The 20,005-nt window shown below is 35.7% G+C and overlaps 1 protein-coding gene across 1 annotated transcript in view; it reads left to right on the forward strand.

Moving 5' to 3' along the window:
* LOC121376457 (tyrosine-protein kinase transmembrane receptor Ror-like) overlaps window positions 1-20,005 on the forward strand; it is a 354,346-nt gene that overhangs the window by 127,385 nt on the left and 206,956 nt on the right. Inside the window, exon 2 of the mRNA XM_041504330.1 lies at window positions 10,603-10,674. Coding sequence (XP_041360264.1) covers window positions 10,603-10,674 — 72 coding nt within the window. The remainder of the gene's footprint in view (window positions 1-10,602; window positions 10,675-20,005) is intronic.

Consider the following 20,005-nt stretch of genomic DNA (forward strand, 5'->3'; position numbering starts at 1 on the left):
TTAACTTAAGAACTAAGGATTAAAATGTGTTTTCATATTACGGATTGAGGATTTTAAATTTAAATGCAGTGTGTTCTGCTTCCTGTTGAATTAAGAACTAAGGATTTCAAATTTATAATTTTTTATTTCATGGAGTAAGGATTTCAATTTTAAATACATTGTGTTCTGTTCCTGACGATGTTGAATTAAGAACTAAGTATTTCAAATTTATATATTTTTTTATTTTATGGAATGAAGGTTTCAAATTTAAATAAACTGTAGTCTGCTACTTGACATTTTTTCCAACTTGTGGAATCACTAACGCAAAAAATAAAGAATTTTGAATATATTACTGTGGAGTGATTTTTATAATTTGATCAGAATATGATGTGGATTATTTGTGAAAGTTTGTGATGGATTACTTAGGTAAGATTGTGTTGTTATCCTCTCAATAGACGAACACCATATGTCTTGTTATATTGATCAGTATTTGTGAAAGTTTGTGATGGATTACTTAGGTAAGATTGTGTTGTTATCCTCTCAATAGACGAACACCATATGTCTTGTTATATTGATCAGTATTTGTGAAAGTTTGTGATGGATTACTTAGGTAAGATTGTGTTGTTATCCTCTCAATAGACGAACACCATATGTCTTGTTATATTGATCAGTATTTGTGAAAGTTTGTGATGGATTACTTAGGTAAGATTGTGTTGTTATCCTCTCAATAGACGAACACCATATGTCTTGTTATATTGACCAGTATTTGTGAAAGTTTGTGATGGATTACTTAGGTAAGATTGTGTTGTTATCCTCTCAATAGACGAACACCATATGTCTTGTTATATTGACCAGTATTTGTGAAAGTTTGTGATGGATTACTTAGGTAAGATTGTGTTGTTATCCTCTCAATAGACGAACACAATATGTCTTGTTATATTGACCAGTATTTGTGAAAGTTTGTGATGGATTACTTAGGTAAGATTGTGTTGTTATCCTCTCAATAGACGAACACCATATGTCTTGTTATATTGATCAGTATTTGTGAAAGTTTGTGATGGATTACTTAGGTAAGATTGTGTTGTTATCCTCTCAATAGACGAACACCATATGTCTTGTTATATTGACCAGTATTTGTGAAAGTTTGTGATGGATTACTTAGGTAAGATTGTGTTGTTATCCTCTCAATAGACGAACACCATATGTCTTGTTATATTGACCAGTATTTGTGAAAGTTTGTGATGGATTACTTAGGTAAGATTGTGTTGTTATCCTCTCAATAGACGAACACCATGTCTTGTTATATTGACCAGTATTTGTGAAAGTTTGTGATGGATTACTTAGGTAAGATTGTGTTGTTATCCTCTCAATAGACGAACACCATATGTCTTGTTATATTGACCAGTATTTGTGAAAGTTTGTGATGGATTACTTAGGTAAGATTGTGTTGTTATCCTCTCAATAGACGAACACCATATGTCTTGTTATATTGACCAGTATTTGTGAAAGTTTGTGATGGATTACTTAGGTAAGATTGTGTTGTTATCCTCTCAATAGACGAACACCATATGTCTTGTTATATTGACCAGTATTTGTGAAAGTTTGTGATGGATTACTTAGGTAAGATTGTGTTGTTATCCTCTCAATAGACGAACACCATATGTCTTGTTATATTGACCAGTATTTGTGAAAGTTTGTGATGGATTACTTAGGTAAGATTGTGTTGTTATCCTCTCAATAGACGAACACCATATGTCTTGTTATATTGATCAGTATTTGTGAAAGTTTGTGATGGATTACTTAGGTAAGATTGTGTTGTTATCCTCTCAATAGACGAACACCATATGTCTTGTTATATTGATCAGTATTTGTGAAAGTTTGTGATGGATTACTTAGGTAAGATTGTGTTGTTATCCTCTCAATAGACGAACACCATATGTCTTGTTATATTGACCAGTATTTGTGAAAGTTTGTGATGGATTACTTAGGTAAGATTGTGTTGTTATCCTCTCAATAGACGAACACCATATGTCTTGTTATATTGACCAGTATTTGTGAAAGTTTGTGATGGATTACTTAGGTAAGATTGTGTTGTTATCCTCTCAATAGACGAACACCATATGTCTTGTTATATTGACCAGTATTTGTGAAAGTTTGTGATGGATTACTTAGGTAAGATTGTGTTGTTATCCTCTCAATAGACGAACACCATGTCTTGTTATATTGACCAGTATTTGTGAAAGTTTGTGATGGATTACTTAGGTAAGATTGTGTTGTTATCCTCTCAATAGACGAACACCATATGTCTTGTTATATTGACCAGTATTTGTGAAAGTTTGTGATGGATTACTTAGGTAAGATTGTGTTGTTATCCTCTCAATAGACGAACACCATATGTCTTGTTATATTGACCAGTATTTGTGAAAGTTTGTGATGGATTACTTAGGTAAGATTGTGTTGTTATCCTCTCAATAGACGAACACCATATGTCTTGTTATATTGACCAGTATTTGTGAAAGTTTGTGATGGATTACTTAGATAAGATTGTGTTGTTATCCTCTCAATAGACGAACACCATATGTCTTGTTATATTGACCAGTATTTGTGAAAGTTTGTGATGGATTACTTAGGTAAGATTGTGTTGTTATCCTCTCAATAGACGAACACCATGTCTTGTTATATTGATCAGTATTTGTGAAAGTTTGTGATGGATTACTTAGGTAAGATTGTGTTGTTATCCTCTCAATAGACGAACACCATATGTCTTGTTATATTGACCAGTATTTGTGAAAGTTTGTGATGGATTACTTAGGTAAGATTGTGTTGTTATCCTCTCAATAGACGAACACCATATGTCGTGTTATATTGATCAGTATTTGTGAAAGTTTGTGATGGATTACTTAGGTAAGATTGTGTTGTTATCCTCTCAATAGACGAACACCATATGTCTTGTTATATTGACCAGTATTTGTGAAAGTTTGTGATGGATTACTTAGGTAAGATTGTGTTGTTATCCTCTCAATAGACGAACACCATATATGTCTTGTTATATTGACCAGTATTTGTGAAAGTTTGTGATGGATTCTCAATAGACGAACACCATATGTCTTGTTATATTGTATTTGTGAAAGTTTGTGATGGATTGACCAGTATTTGTGAAAGTTTGTGATGGATTACTTAGGTAAGATTGTGTTGTTATCCTCTCAATAGACGAACACCATATGTCTTGTTATATTGACCAGTATTTGTGAAAGTTTGTGATGGATTACTTAGGTAAGATTGTGTTGTTATCCTCTCAATAGACGAACACCATATGTCTTGTTATATTGACCAGTATTTGTGAAAGTTTGTGATGGATTACTTAGGTAAGATTGTGTTGTTATCCTCTCAATAGACGAACACCATATGTCTTGTTATATTGATCAGTATTTGTGAAAGTTTGTGATGGATTACTTAGGTAAGATTGTGTTGTTATCCTCTCAATAGACGAACACCATATGTCTTGTTATATTGATCAGTATTTGTGAAAGTTTGTGATGGATTACTTAGGTAAGATTGTGTTGTTATCCTCTCAATAGACGAACACCATATGTCTTGTTATATTGATCAGTATTTGTGAAAGTTTGTGATGGATTACTTAGGTAAGATTGTGTTGTTATCCTCTCAATAGACGAACACCATATGTCTTGTTATATTGATCAGTATTTGTGAAAGTTTGTGATGGATTACTTAGGTAAGATTGTGTTGTTATCCTCTCAATAGACGAACACCATATGTCTTGTTATATTGATCAGTATTTGTGAAAGTTTGTGATGGATTACTTAGGTAAGATTGTGTTGTTATCCTCTCAATAGACGAACCCCATATGTCTTGTTATATTGATCAGTATTTGTGAAAGTTTGTGATGGATTACTTAGGTAAGATTGTGTTGTTATCCTCTCAATAGACGAACACCATATGTCTTGTTATATTGATCAGTATTTGTTCCACTACAAGCTTAAGTCAAGTTGGAGAAGTCTGATTTCATTACTCTTACAATAGGAAGGGCAGGCACATAGGAGCGATATCTGGAAGGGGATGGTGGCACAATCTCCAGTGGGGTGGAAACAGTGTAGTGGAGGGGGACACAAGCCATATATTTATCTTTATTTATATGATGTAGAACAAACAAAAATCTGATTAATTTTCATCCTGAAATAGGGTGCACAAGCCCTCCCTCATACTCCTCCGGTTCCTAGGGCCAGCAAAATCTATTCTCACATGTTTTACCAGCTTCCAGTGGTGTTATAGAGGCAATAACCTTTTATTTTCTTTATGATAACAGTTTAACTGAAGTACAGTAAAACGGCTCAAAACCGGACCCTCTGTAAACCGGAATTCCCTCTAAACCAGACCTTTTTCCGGGTCCTTTTTTAAAATCAGTACAGAACTTAACCTCTGTAAACCAGATACCTCTTAAAACTGGCCATTTACTTGGTATGATGGTGTCCGGTTTAGAGGGGTTTCACTGTACATGTTTTTTTGTATGGCTGTCAGTTCTAGTACTATAATGCATGTTACCTGTGGTAGTATGAGCCATTTGTTATCTCATGGGCATGTTATTTTTGTTGCTACACGTACACTTACAGCTATTTGTGGTGTTACCGACTATGATACTATCTATACAGCTACCCATAATTTTCTGCGCAGTGCGATATCAGTTGTATGATATCTCAAGTGCTGTCTGTGATATAATTTCTAAAATGCAATGTGTAAGATATAATATCAGAAGTGCTATACATATTTGCTGTGTGATATCAGAAATATTGAACTTATATATGATGTGATAGTTGAAGTGTTTATCTAAGTGATATGTTGTGGTAATAGTATGTAAAGTAATAGACATTATGTATCAGCCACGTGTGCAAAAGGTTTTTTTCATGGAGGTGTCTAGACTGGTGTGCATAGTTTATGGGGGGGGGGGGTAGAGACATACTACCCCGGAAAATACGTTAAAAAAAAGAAGTACATTTGTTTGAGCAGAGAGGGGTTTTGACCTCAAAACCGTCCCCCTGCACACACACATGTATATCTAATGTTAATGTATTATATGAGATGTCTGTATGCGATTTAGGTTAATGGTTAGTGATTACATAGCCATACCTTGTGGTTCCCCTCCCCTCCCACAAAATATTAAAAGGTACTCTTTTAATTTAAAAATGTTCTTTTTGTGTTCTCTAAACTGATGAAAGAAATGCATGCATATAAATTCTTTGGCCAACCTAAAGCCATGAAATTTATACATAGGCATTATTTGTATTGCAGATATGCATTGCCGATATCAACTATCATTCATAAAATGTATGCATCATGAACATATACTAAAGTGTGTATTCACAACAACAAGAAAGCCACATTATGGGCGAATATGATACGTATCACATATATAGGATCTCGAATATGAATAATTATTCACAAATGTAAAATCAGATTTAGACAACTCATGAGATCCACCTTAAATGAGACACGTTCCAGAAATACTGCTAACATGTGTCATCCCCGATTTTTTTTTTTAAACTCTTAATATATTTGGTTGTTTGTGTATTGAATAATGAATACATATAGTAGATAGCCTGTATTCAGTGCACCAAGTACCTGTATGTGAGCGAATCTTCGCAGCTGTAGTATTGATATACAAACCCAATATCTCCTAGCCTAAAAATCATCTCTAACCCATCAATACTGGTATTCACTATTTTTTGCAGTCAGGTTTTTTTTTTTTTTTATACTACTCCCCATAAATTTTCCATAAAAATGTTCTGCATGATTGTTCAGGATTCATCTGAAGTAAAACGACTAGCAAAACATACAAAGTGACCCTATCCTTTCCCATTACAATATCCCCACGACTCTGGTCACACGCGACTGGGTGAGAGCGTATAATACGGTTCAACGGGTGCCAAAGGGTCATCTCCCTAACACATCCAATGTCTTTTATAGAGAGTTGTCTCCTTTTACACTGGCAAAGTAGCCATGTTATCTGCTGCGACCCATGGTTCAGCAGTCTTTTGTGACGCCAATAGCCCGGCCTGTATTGTGAAGTGCAAAAGTATTATTGGATATACATTGATCTCATAATGGGCTCTGTTGCCATGAAGTGTGAGGTGAGACACTCGGTCATGTAGGTCTCTCACTGCAGCAAGGTGCTGCAGAGTATCAGCTTTGTTCTCTTATTATCTTAATGTGTGCATCATTTACATCTTTTACATTTTACCATGCTGGTCAATGCTCTGTAGTCAGTCAGCTTAACAAGACAGTGATTTATTGGTATAACCAGCAGTTTATCCTACTGTCCATCCATCCATCCACCCATTCATCCATCCATCCATCCATCTGTATGTCCGTCCATCCATCTGTCTGTCCGTCCACTTGTCTGTACGTCCATTTGTCTATCCATCCATCTGTCCATCCATCTGTGTGTCCGTCCATCCATCTGTCTGTCCGTCCACTTGTCTGTACGTCCATTTGTCTATCCATCCATCTGTCCATCCATCCATCCATCCATCCATCCATCCATCCATCCATCCATCCATCCATCCATCCATCCATCCATCTAGTTTACTCATTCCATTGTTCCATATTATTTATCCACCAACCAGTCCACCATTCTATCCATCTAACACTTCTCCATCTGTCCATTTAGTTCTCTTACTATTTAGGATGCAGTGTAATTGTACAAGATTAATTCATTTAGTGACTTGATTTCATGTCACAGTAGCATGCTTTTCTCATCATTGATATTAGGTTTCATTTACGGTGTCTTGAAGTTCTTGGATCTTGCTACTTCGAAATTCTGATGACCATACATGATCGAATGGAACTGACTGTGTGGTGGGGTATTAGAGAATAAAAATGAAATAATTGTAAAATAACAACAATCATAATCAAAAACTTCATCGGAATCACTACCAACCCTAAATAAAGATAAATAATTTGATTTTATTTGCATTAAAAATAACAACAGCCATATTTAAAATAACTGCATCAAAATCACTGTCAACCCTGAATAAAGAGAAATAATTTGGCTCTATTTGCATTAAGATAAAAAAAACCTATAAAAAAAAACCTAGCAGGTATTGAAAATGATACGGAAACCATTTCCAGCCCTATTTAATAAGTTTGAATAGCCTTAAGGCTAGTATAGCAGCCAGAATAGCAGCCAGTATAGCAGCCAGTATAGCAGCCAGTATAGCAGCCAGTATAGCAGCCAGTATAGCAGCCAGTATAGCAGCCAGTATAGCAGCCAGTATAGCAGCCAGTATAGCAGCCAGTATAGCAGCCAGTATAGCAGCCAGTATAGCAGCCAGTATAGCAGCCAGAATAGCAGCCAGAATAGCAGCCAGTATAGCAGCCAGTATAGCAGCCAGTATAGCAGCCAGTATAGCAGCCAGAATAGCAGCTCATACATCTAAACTGAGAGAGTGTTTGACAGGAATTTGCAAACACGAGAGATGTAGATAATCCTGTCCGAATTACACCTCTAGAACAGCAAACCTACAAGTTGATTAGTTGCGAAACTTTCGATCACCCAACTGAAACGGAATGACACTGATAAATCATGTGTCATCTGCAATCAGGCTTATCACAAAACTATTGTATGTAAAAAAATCCATAGCCATTTTTGTGCCATCGGCCCCTATCATCCACAATCCATAGTTTCCCTGCCATCCTCTTTGCAAGACTGCTTTGCAAATGGTTAATGGGAACAAATTGATCCATTGTAGTTTGGCGATCGGAACAAGCGGAAGCACGATTCGTTGCCATCGAATAGCATGTGGATATGTTTTGGTCTGTTTGTTGTGGACATGTCTGCATTGATTTCCTCCACTGTGGTGCCACGCGAGCGGAGAATTTCTGTTTTGTTATTGATAATAATTATATCACATGCAGTTGTATTCATGCTTGCTTTATTCAGTGTAAAGACATGTCACGTGTACAGTTTCAATCCATATAGCACAAAATATTCAATACATTTTATATTATTAGTTTTTTAAACATTATTAGTATCAGCTGTAGATAATGAAAGTTGAAAGTTTGTTTTGTTTAACGACACCACTGGAGCTCATTGATTTATTAATCATCGGCTCGTAGTCATTAGAGGAAATCTGCAACATTTTTTCTAATGCAGAAAGGGATCTTTTATATGCACTTTCCCAGAAACAGGAAAGCACATACTAAATGTTTGACATCCAATAGCCAATAATTAATTAATCAATGTGCTCCAGTTGTGTCATTAAACAAAACAAAACCACTTTTTTAAAACACATGGCTTGTATATAAGTACACGCCAAGAAAGCATTGTGGATATTGCACTGCCAGCTTCGCCTTGGCTACCGAAGAATGTCACATAATTAATAGAGTTAAACATGACTCCGTCACATCGGAGTCGGTGACTGTCATACCTTGGAGGACCCATCTGCAAGTGGCGGGGTCTGTCGCCGTCATTAACTCTTATTGAATTGTCCTCGCGGTCCTCACTGATGAAAATGTTTATTAGACTGGCGACAATCAAATTACTTGAGATTTTCTTCTGTTACGCCGTTAACACTTGCTTGAACTTGCTGCCTTTAAGTACGGTTATTCCGAGCCGCATTATTGTACTGTCTGAATGAGGTAATTCGCAAATTAGCCCAAACCGTATGAGTTTAGTCTTGGCGCACATGTCGTCAAAATTAAATAAAATGACTGTTTTAAGCACTCAGCGATGGTAATTTAGTCTGTTGGCTGTTGGTTGAGTAAGATTCATGATCAATAAAGCAGATAAACAGATGTCAGAACATGGTGCAGTTATTAGGTTGCTCTTTTCAAACAATGGATTTGTTTATTATAAAACAGAAGAAGTATAGGAGAGCATAATCATTATTTTGTTGTGTATGATCCTCCACATTATGAAGAGTAATAACAACACACTTTCCAGTTATATATGAATTGTTTATCAAAAGCTTTGGTGTGTGCTGTCCTGTCTGTGGGAAAGTACATATTACAGATCGGTAGCTGCTAATGGAAAACTTGCAGTAGATTTCTTGTTATGACTGTGTCAGAATTATTAGATGTTTAACATCCAGTAATCAATTATTAAAGGCATATTGTCACAGACCACTGATCTATTAAATGGCCTAACAAAGTATTACATATTTATGTGTATTTGATTTGTCCCAAAATGTACTTTATTCAACAATCTAATTAGCGATCATACTCCAGTTATTAATGATATTTTATTAAAAAAATTATTGAATTATAGCAATGGTCCATAATTTAAAAATTAATATTGTCGAGAAGATTGACATGGATTTCACTCCATCATGGTTTAGTTAAGGTGATTCAATAGTCAGATTTGGTTTCCAAACATTGATGTGATTTTCATTTTTTATCTACTTTTGGAGAAATAAGGTCCTTAAATCTGTGACAGTATGCCTTTAATTAATCAGTGTGCTCTAGTGGTGACATTAAACAAACCAAACGTTTAGTTACTGGTTATTAGAGGTGTGATTAGACAGCTGTTTGAGATGGCTTGCAGTTCTAATGACACCCCAGCACATTGTTAAACTTTAATCTTTAGGTTTTTTTAAGTATATTGCAAAAGAAGACACATAAGATTTTTTTTCAGTTAAGAGAAAACAAATCACGGCTGATATTATGTTCTTTGACATCATACAGTTGGTCGTGATGGCATGATGCATAGTTTGGCCCTTATTCTAATTCAGTGTGAGTATAAAGTGAAATTTGATGGGCAAATCAAATCCATGTGTGACAGTAAAACCAGCATTAATGTATCTCAGACATTTTGAGGATTCCCAAAGAGCCTATTTACATATCCGTACGCTACTTGTCTCAGTTTAGTTGGACATTCTTAAACTTTTAAAATATCACCTTTTAAACTTTTACTGAAGCAAAATGCATGTTCCTCTAAATTTGTTTGACATGAATGCTGTTTTTATGGGATTGTTTAACGTCACATATGTGACGATTACCAGAATAATGACATGTATGCCGAATAATGAATGTTTGCAATGCAGGCTACATGATTTAAACCATAACTGTATATAACCGGCCTTGGTGGTGTAGTGGTTAAACCACCAGGCTTTAGGCTGGTAGGTACTGGGTTCGTATCCCAGTACTGGCTCCTGCCCAGAGCCATGTTTTACTGACTCATTAGGTACTGTAAGGACATTATGCTGACTTTTCTCTCACTTACCACTAACAACTACCCATAAACCTACTGTCCTGGACAGACAGCCTAGATAGCTGAGGTGTGTGTGCCCATCACAGCATGCTTGAATATGAAAATCAAAGTAAAATGAACTGATTGAATTCTTTATAATAAGAAAAGTAGATTTAAGAAAAAAAAGCAAGAAATACCCTTCTACTACTCTGCCCTCAATATGGTTCATCTCAGATAATTAAAGAAGCAAATCTTGCCCCAAGTTAACATTAAATATATTTTCGTTATTTAAATATTTGTTTGTGTTTCTGTTTTTTATGTATGTCTTTCACACCTATATCATTTTCACCCTAAAACCACGAATTGTTTGTTTTCCAAGCAAACAGCAAATAATAGTTTTTTTCTCTTTCTTTCTTTTGCAGGTTCGTTGGCCACAGTCTATGTAAGCTTATTACCTCAAGCATTTTTGATACTATCCGCCAGACAACTGATGGGTAAGTGTTGCTGTTTGTTATTCGTGATAATCCAGCCTTGTTTTTATAGGACCTTTCTAACTGGTGAAGATCGGTTGGAGATGGACAGTAATGACAGGTGCTGAATAGAAAATAGCATCGAAATGGCCAGGGATATTTTATGTATTTACTATTTGTTATTTTTGTGTCGTTCTTCGTTGAAATTCACCGAAAAGAGAAATTAGAGCCCTAGATCGTTTTTTCCCCTCGCTCATTTAATAAGTGGATGAGATGTTGTGCAAGTAAACTCCAGGAAAGGTAACAGCGCCCCAGTGACTAAAAAACATGCCACTTGTATAAATGGAAACACCTGGATAAATGATTCACCTGTAATCACAGGTGTATATTTATAATGAAAACAAAGAAGAAAAAAAAAAGGAAAAAAAACATTGATTATTTGACAAGTAGAAAAAAATTCTAAAATACCAATAAGTATTTTATGCCTAAAATGATTCACTAAAAAAATATTTCAAGCATGGTTATGGCAGGAATATACACAAATATATATATATATAAAACCTTTTGTACATGGATAGCAATAAGCAGTATACACATGAAGGTCATTGTTAGAACTTCCAGATGTGATACGGACGAGACATAGCCCAGTGGTTACGTGCTCACCTGATGCGCGGTCGGTCTATGATCAATCTCAGTAGGTAGTGGGTCCATTGGGCTATTTCTCGTTCCAGCCAGTGCTCCACATCTTGCATAACAAAAGCTGTGGTATGTACTGTCCTGTCTATAAAAAGATGCATATAAAAGATGCTGAGTAGGCCATTGAATAGTGACGTTGGGTTTCCTCTCTAATTATCTGTGTGGTCCTTAACCATCTGGTTGACGCCGTTTAACCATAATGGAAATGTGTTGAGTGCATCATTAAATAAAACATTTCCTTCCTTCCATTAAATAAAACATTTCTTCCCTTCCTCCCAGCTGTATTAGGTGATAGGATCACAACCTTTCATTTACATGATAAAAATCATATTGTTTTTCCCATTCCAACCAGTACTATATATAAAAGACAGCTGCTAATTGGAAGGAACAGCAAGTATATCTCAGGTGGTTTCAGTCATATATATGCTTGATGGGAACCAATTAAATAGTATGTTGGAGTGTCTTTAAAGAAAGTTTTTTTCTGTAAAACAGAACCTATAAAACATCTTGTTCTTAATACAAGTAAAATAATGTTCAGTAATGTTTCTTTTCTGTTTTTCTTCTCCACATCATCATATGAATTTTAAATTGCAGTAACAGACTGTCAAGCTATATATGCAGGTTGGCTTTAAATATTTATAGCATTCATTAGTGTTTAAAACGAGACACCTAATCAACATTTGTGGGAAGAGAAAAAACGCGGCAGTTTGAGACATGGGTTACAAAATTACACGGTGCATGGTGAGCGGTGCATTCAGCGAGTCAAGTAACCAGCTGGGTGGGGTTATTTTCATCGTAAAACTTCTTCGTCGTCCCTCTCAACTGTCGAGACATCTCAACAGGAGGTTTTCAATGAGATTTCAGTTTGATTTTCTCCTGTAAGTTTTTTTTTAAACGTCACCAGCATCTTCCATTGATTACCGCTGAACCAGATGACAATTGTGAGGAGTAAAACTGATGGAAACCTGCATCAATGTGTATTATTATTGAGCAGGGAGCTAGTTAATCTGCCTGCTGTTGGGTGATGCAGGTTAAAATTTAGAACGTTCTTTCAGTAACAGTTTACGTTATTGGTTTTAAAGAAAAGAAAGGAATGTTGTGTTTAATGACATCACAGCACATGGCTTAATGAGCGGCTGATCAATATTTAGCATAATATACTGAACAAAAAAACAAAACACATACATGTATTCATTTGTTTTTCTTAAGTTCATTTTTAAAAATTGTGCTTTGAATTCCATTTTTTGTGTGTGTGTTAAATTATTGAACCCACTCTGACAGTCTATTTACTGAATTAATTGAATCTCTATTACTAGAGAAAAGAAACTCAATTATGTCATATAAGCTATTTTGATTGACAAGAAATTGGCTTACATACCTTAATGCCATTTATATATAGAGTTTGTTTTGTTGAATGACACCTCTAGAGCACATTGATTGATTTACAAATCATCAGCTGTTGAATGTCAAACATTTGGTAATTCTGACATGTAGTAGAGAAAACTTGCTACATTTTTCCATAAGCATTTTATATGCACTTTACCACAAGAGGACAGTACATACCATAGCCTTTGATATACTAGTACTGGTTGAGTTGAAACATGACCTGATAGATCCTCCAAAGAGAATCGATCCTGTATCCCATCATACTCCAGACAGAGTCTGTATCACTACATCCAGTACTATATACATTGCCAATTTTGTTTTTCTCAAAAGTTTCTATTAACCAGTGATAAAACTTTAGTGATATTTGACCAACTGTTTATCAGCCTGTTGATGCTTTGTTATTAAACAGTTGTATCCGATTCCTCAGTCAGATTCTGTTTGTTTTCACTTTTGTTACATTTATATAGAATTCCCTGCCTAGAGAATTGGACCCATCCGGCTTGTGGTTTCCCAGCAGGAGAAGAAAATAAAAATACAACTACATCTGACTAAAATACCCTGTAACAATATTAGATTCTTTCCTGCCACAGGCATGGCATTCCTTGGACTTCCTATTGAAAATAAAATCTTATGGTGTGTGTGTGTTTGTGTGTAGATCAGGTCTTTGTCTGGCTGTATCACATCTAAGGGAAGTTCCAGAATCAATCACAAGGATGTGGGAATGGAAACTAGGTGATGTTTAGTCTCATCTTGAAGCAAAAAGGCAAGATATGGGTATTAGTTTACCAACGGTGGCAAGAGTGGTGGTCACAACATCAACATATATGTTTAACTCAACAAGGAAGGAAAGAAAGGAATGTTTTATTTAACGATGCACTCAACACATTTTATTTACGGTTATATGGCATCAGACATATGGTTAAGGACCACACAGATATTGAGGGAGGAAACCCACTGTCGCCACTTCATGGGCTTTTCAATTAGCAGCAATGGATCTTTTATATGCACGATCCCATAGACAGGATAGCACATACCACAGCTTTTGATGCACCAGTCATGGAGAAATTACTCAATGGGCCCATTGACGGGGATCAAGCAAGCGCTTTACCACTGTGCTACGTCTCGCCCCCATTTAGCTCAACATTACAAGCCATAGGATTTCAAACTTCATGGGAAACACATCTTCACTTCCGTGTCTTGTGATCATGGGAACCCATTGGAAATTGTTTTATATTATTTTTGTTGAATAGTTGTACTTAATATGATAATCATGGCAAATGAAATTTCAGTTCTGTGATTTTACCAACACACTACCGGCATGGTACCGGAAACAAATGTTACTGTGTAATCTGAAGGCCTGCATTAAAGTTTTGTGTTTAACTCCATTTCTCACCACCTATAAATCCTAGATCAATGAAACTTGGTTTATAGTTGCACCTTTGGATGTTCATCACAATGCATGTCAAAACTAAATTAATTAAATTTTTTAAATTGTATTTAAAAAAAAAAGTATTTTCTTCTCTCTTTTTATTTTATTTTTTGAATTTCATTTTTTTAAACATACATTGATCTGAACATCTATGGATGCTACATTCAGCAACATCAAATACGTTTATGATAGGCAGGACATGTACTGCTGCAGTATTCTTGGTTTTATAAACCCACCAGCCACAAAACAAAATCTTATTCTTGGTTTTATAAACCCACCAGCCACAAAACAAAATCTTATTCTTGGTTTTATAAACCCACCAGCCACAAAACAAAATCTTATTCTTGGTTTTATAAACCCACTGGCCACAAAACAAAATCTTATATTTGGTTTTATAAACCCACTGGCCACAAAACAAAATCTTATTCTTGGTTTTATAAACCAACCAGCCACAAAACAAAATCTTATTCTCGGTTCTGTAAACCAACCAGCCACAAAACAAAATCTTATTCTTGGTTTTATAAACCCACTTGCCACAAAATAAAATCTTATTCTCGGTTTTATAAACCCACCAGCCACAAAACAAAATCTTATTCTTGGTTTTATAAACCCACCAGCCACAAAACAAAATCTTATTCTTGGTTCTATAAACCCACTGGCCACAAAACAAAATCTTATTCTCGGTTCTATAAACCAACCAGCCACAAAACAAAATCTTATTCTTGGTTTTATAAACCCACTGGCCACAAAATAAAATCTTATTCTCGGTTTTATAAACCCACCAGCCACAAAACAAAATCTTATTCTTGGTTTTATAAACCCACCAGCCACAAAACAAAATCTTATTCTTGGTTCTATAAACCCACTGGCCACAAAACAAAATCTTATTCTTGGTTTTATAAACCCACCAGCCAGAAAACAAAATCTTATTTAAAGTATGTATGCTTAGGAATTAAAATTACAGGAGCCCAAGCAACCATAACATAATAATTATATAATATATAATCACCCCCAACCCCTCTTGTGATCAAATTGGTTTTGTCCAACATGTTCCCAGTTTAGTTTTTGAATCATTACACAAACGATGGTAACAATCCATATGTTTTGAATATTGATTAAAAATTCTATTATCTTGACTTCAGTAAAATGGAAGAAAAGGAAAAATCACTCTGAAAAGTTACCAAGGCATGCAACTTTTGATGATAAATTTTATGTTAAATCATCTACCATCATGTAAACTGCACTTATTAGTGATAAATCAGAACGGCAAAACCACCATATCTGATCAGTGGTCGAATGGGTATTTGGCAAAATAGTGCCTCATCTATAGGAGGACAGCCACTCCTGAGGACATCCTTTACTGGATGATACATCATCCTTAAACTGTCATAAAGAGGACTGCCACTCCCAGACAGAGTTCATTGGAAAATGTTGTTTATTTTCATTGTGTTGATTTTAGAAGAAAAAAAAAAATCAGTGGACATATAAACATGTAATCTGTGCTGGTTGCTACATAACAAAAAAACCAAAATGGTTTCCAATTATTCCAGCTTTGATGGTGGTTCTTTGCCCTCAGAGAATCCCTGACAGTAATTTATGATTTGTCAAAATGTCCAGTTGCTCTCATCCATCTCTTGAAGGGAGGATTCTACAAGACCCAGCCTTGCAGACATATGTATTTAGTTTTAAGTGTTACCGACATATGTACTGCACATTGGTTGGCATGCTGGCTTCTGATAAATATGATCCTGTTCTGGCCAAGAAACATGAAACATGTGAATTTAAAAGGGAACAAACATCTCTTCCTGTTAAGAAATGGCTTCCATGTGCCATTCTGCTCCCTGGGTAGGATATGTTTAGTTCATATATTTTCGTTGGCAAGGTTGTAATTTGTGAAAATGCATCTCGATGCACAGGAAGAAACCAGCCTTATTACCTTACGAGAGCTGCCATAATGGAGGTCAGAAAGATCACGCGGGTCTCACACCAGTCTTGTTTTTCCTCCACATATGCATATACAGGATTTATCTAAATCTGTACAACAAAGCCACAATACTTGATCAGGGCCTTATTTCTGCACAATGTAGAGTTGAATTGGCATTTGCCAAAATATAAATTTGACATAAAGTTCATTTACAAACTAATATGCTTAATTAACTTTTATTTAATTTATTTTCAGCTGTACTTTGTCAAACAATTCTCACCAAATCATTAATCTTTTCTTTCATGAACATAAACCCTGATTGCATGGTTTAAGCTGGAACCAATTTATAAAACAAATTGTTATCATTCACCTGCCAACAGACCCAGGAAGTGAGGAGAAAACCCCCCAGGGTTAAGACACCTGAGCATATATATATATATCCAAACAAATTAAATATATGTATATATTATTTAGCAAATTTGGTTAGAATATCTGAAGCCAGCTTCAAATTTCATTTATCAAAAAGCCAAATTTCAGGGAACATTTTGTTCAGAGATCGCTACACAATTTTAAAACATTACATAGTAATTGCTAACCAATTTTTCAATTGACTAGAAATATAGCTAATCAAGATTTTGAAAACAAAATGTTCACTGAAATGGCTGTAGATCTATAAAAAGGCAGATGGTTTTCCTAATTAGCTTTTTGAAAAATTCATAATAAAATTAATTTATAAAATTTGTGTTTAATTTTCACTTGGTGAACAACAGCTTAAACCCTAGTTTGTATAATAATATCTTCTAGAATATTTTCTGGTTTAAGTTTCAAATCTATTCATGGAATCAGAAGTCAGGTAATAAGTACTGTGTCTATGTGAATGGTAGAAAATAGCTGGCATTATTTTAACTTTGGTTCAGTAGTGTCTGTATGTGAAATATTCTTATCCATTGACATCACTGTGGTGTATGTGACATTTGATCATTCAGAACTGGAAAGAAACTGTCATTAAATATGTATGTCAACATCATTACTATCATTAGGACATTAATGTATGTAATACAGATGTCGGTTACGTGATCTGTAGTGTAGTTCAAAGTATGATTCTGATGAAATTGGTAACAGTGGAGTCTTTGTGGGATAAGAGATGGCAGGTTTTCTCTGTACAACAAAAGAAATGCCAATATTTTATTTATTTTAAAAAATTTAATGATAAAATTAATTTAGTAAATACACTGTCAAAATGGGCTTACATTGTTCACAAGATGCTGATGATTTTAACACACAAAACTATTGCGATTCAGACTGAATACTTTCAGTTTACAGGCTGGTAGGTACTGGGTTCAGATCACAGTCGAGGCATGGGATTTTTAATCCAGATACCGACTCCAAACCCTGAGTGAGTGCTCCACAAGGCTCAATGGGTAGGTGTAAACCACTTGCACCGACCAGTGATCCATAACTGGTTCAGCAAAGACCATGGTTTGTGTTATCCTGCCTGTGGGAAGTACAAATAAAAGATCCCTTGCTGCCTGTTGTAAAAGAGTAGCCTATGTGGCAGCAGTGGGTTTCCTCTAAAAAACAGTGTCAGAATGATCATATGTTTGACATCCAATAGCCAATGATAAGATAATAAATCAGTGTGCTCTAGTGGTGTCGTTAAATAAAACAAACTTTACTTATACTTTAAATAAAACTAATTATGTGTTTCTTTTGTTGTTCAGTATATTAACAAATGTCTTGTACAAGCAGCATCAGCTGCTCAATTGTGTACCAAGAACAGCGTGCTTTAACCTTTATATAAACTTGAAAATTGGCACCAGTGGGTTTTGTATTGCATACGCACACACTAAGAAAACCATGCATTCATACATACGCACACTCTAAGAAAACCATGCATTCATACATACGCACGCACTAAGAAAATCTAAGAAAACCATGCATTCATACATACGCACGCACTAAGAAAACCATACATTCATACATACGCACACACTAAGAAAACCATGCATTCATACATACGCACACACTAAGAAAACCATACATTCATACATACGCACGCACTAAGAAAACCATACATTCATACATACGCACACACTAAGAAAACCATGTATTCATACATACGCACGCACTAAGAAAACCATGCATTCATACATACACACACACTAAGAAAACCATGCATTCATACATACGCACACACTAAGAAAACCATGCATTCATACATACGCACACACTAAGAAAACCATGCATTCACCTCTTGACAGGATTTGTATTGCATACATACGCACACACTAAGAAAACCATGCATTCACCTCTTGACAGGATTTGTATTGCATACATACGCACACACTAAGAAAACCATGCATTCACCTCTTGACAGGATTTGTATTGCATACATACGCACACACTAAGAAAACCATGCATTCACCTCTTGACAGGATTTGTATTGCATACATACGCACACACTAAGAAAACCATGCATTCACCTCTTGACAGGATTTGTATTGCATACATACGCACACACTAAGAAAACCATGCATTCACCTCTTGACAGGATTTGTATTGCATACATACCACACACTAAGAAAACCATGCATTCACCTCTTGACAGGATTTGTATTGCATACATACGCACACACTAAGAAAACCATGCATTCACCTCTTGACAGGATTTGTATTGCATACATACGCACACACTAAGAAAACCATGCATTCACCTCTTGACAGGATTTGTATTGCATACGTACCACACACTAAGAAAACCATGCATTCACCTCTTGACAGGATTTGTATTGCATACGTACCACACACTAAGAAAACCATGCATTCACCTCTTGACAGGATTTGTATTGCATACGTACCACACACTAAGAAAACCATGCATTCACCTCTTGACAGGATTTGTATTGCATACGTACGCACACACTAAGAAAACCATGCATTCACCTCTTGACAGGATTTGTATTGCATACGTACGCACACACTAAGAAAACCATGCATTCACCTCTTGACAGGATTTGTATTGCATACGTACCACACACTAAGAAAACCATGCATTCACCTCTTGACAGGATTTGTATTGCATACGTACGCACACACTAAGAAAACCATGCATTCACCTCTTGACAGGATTTGTATTGCATACGTACCACACACTAAGAAAACCATGCATTCACCTCTTGACAGGATTTGTATTGCATACATACCACACACTAAGAAAACCATGCATTCACCTCTTGACAGGATTTGTATTGCATACGTACCACACACTAAGAAAACCATGCATTCACCTCTTGACAGGATTTGTATTGCATACATACGCACACACTAAGAAAACCATGCATTCACCTCTTGACAGGATTTGTATTGCATACGTACCACACACTAAGAAAACCATGCATTCACCTCTTGACAGGATTTGTATTGCATACATACGCACACACTAAGAAAACCATGCATTCACCTCTTGACAGGATTTGTATTGCATACGTACCACACACTAAGAAAACCATGCATTCACCTCTTGACAGGATTTGTATTGCATACATACGCACACACTAAGAAAACCATGCATTCACCTCTTGACAGGATTTGTATTGCATACGTACCACACACTAAGAAAACCATGCATTCACCTCTTGACAGGATTTGTATTGCATACATACGCACACACTAAGAAAACCATGCATTCACCTCTTGACAGGATTTGTATTGCATACATACGCACACACTAAGAAAACCATGCATTCACCTCTTGACAGGATTTGTATTGCATACGTACCACACACTAAGAAAACCATGCATTCACGTCTTGACAGGATTTGTATTGCATACATACGCACACACTAAGAAAACCATGCATTCACGTCTTGACAGGATTTGTATTGCATACGTACCACACACTAAGAAAACCATGCATTCAC

This window comes from Gigantopelta aegis, chromosome 6 (genome assembly GCF_016097555.1).
Source record: "Gigantopelta aegis isolate Gae_Host chromosome 6, Gae_host_genome, whole genome shotgun sequence".
Classification (NCBI taxonomy): domain Eukaryota; kingdom Metazoa; phylum Mollusca; class Gastropoda; order Neomphalida; family Peltospiridae; genus Gigantopelta; species Gigantopelta aegis.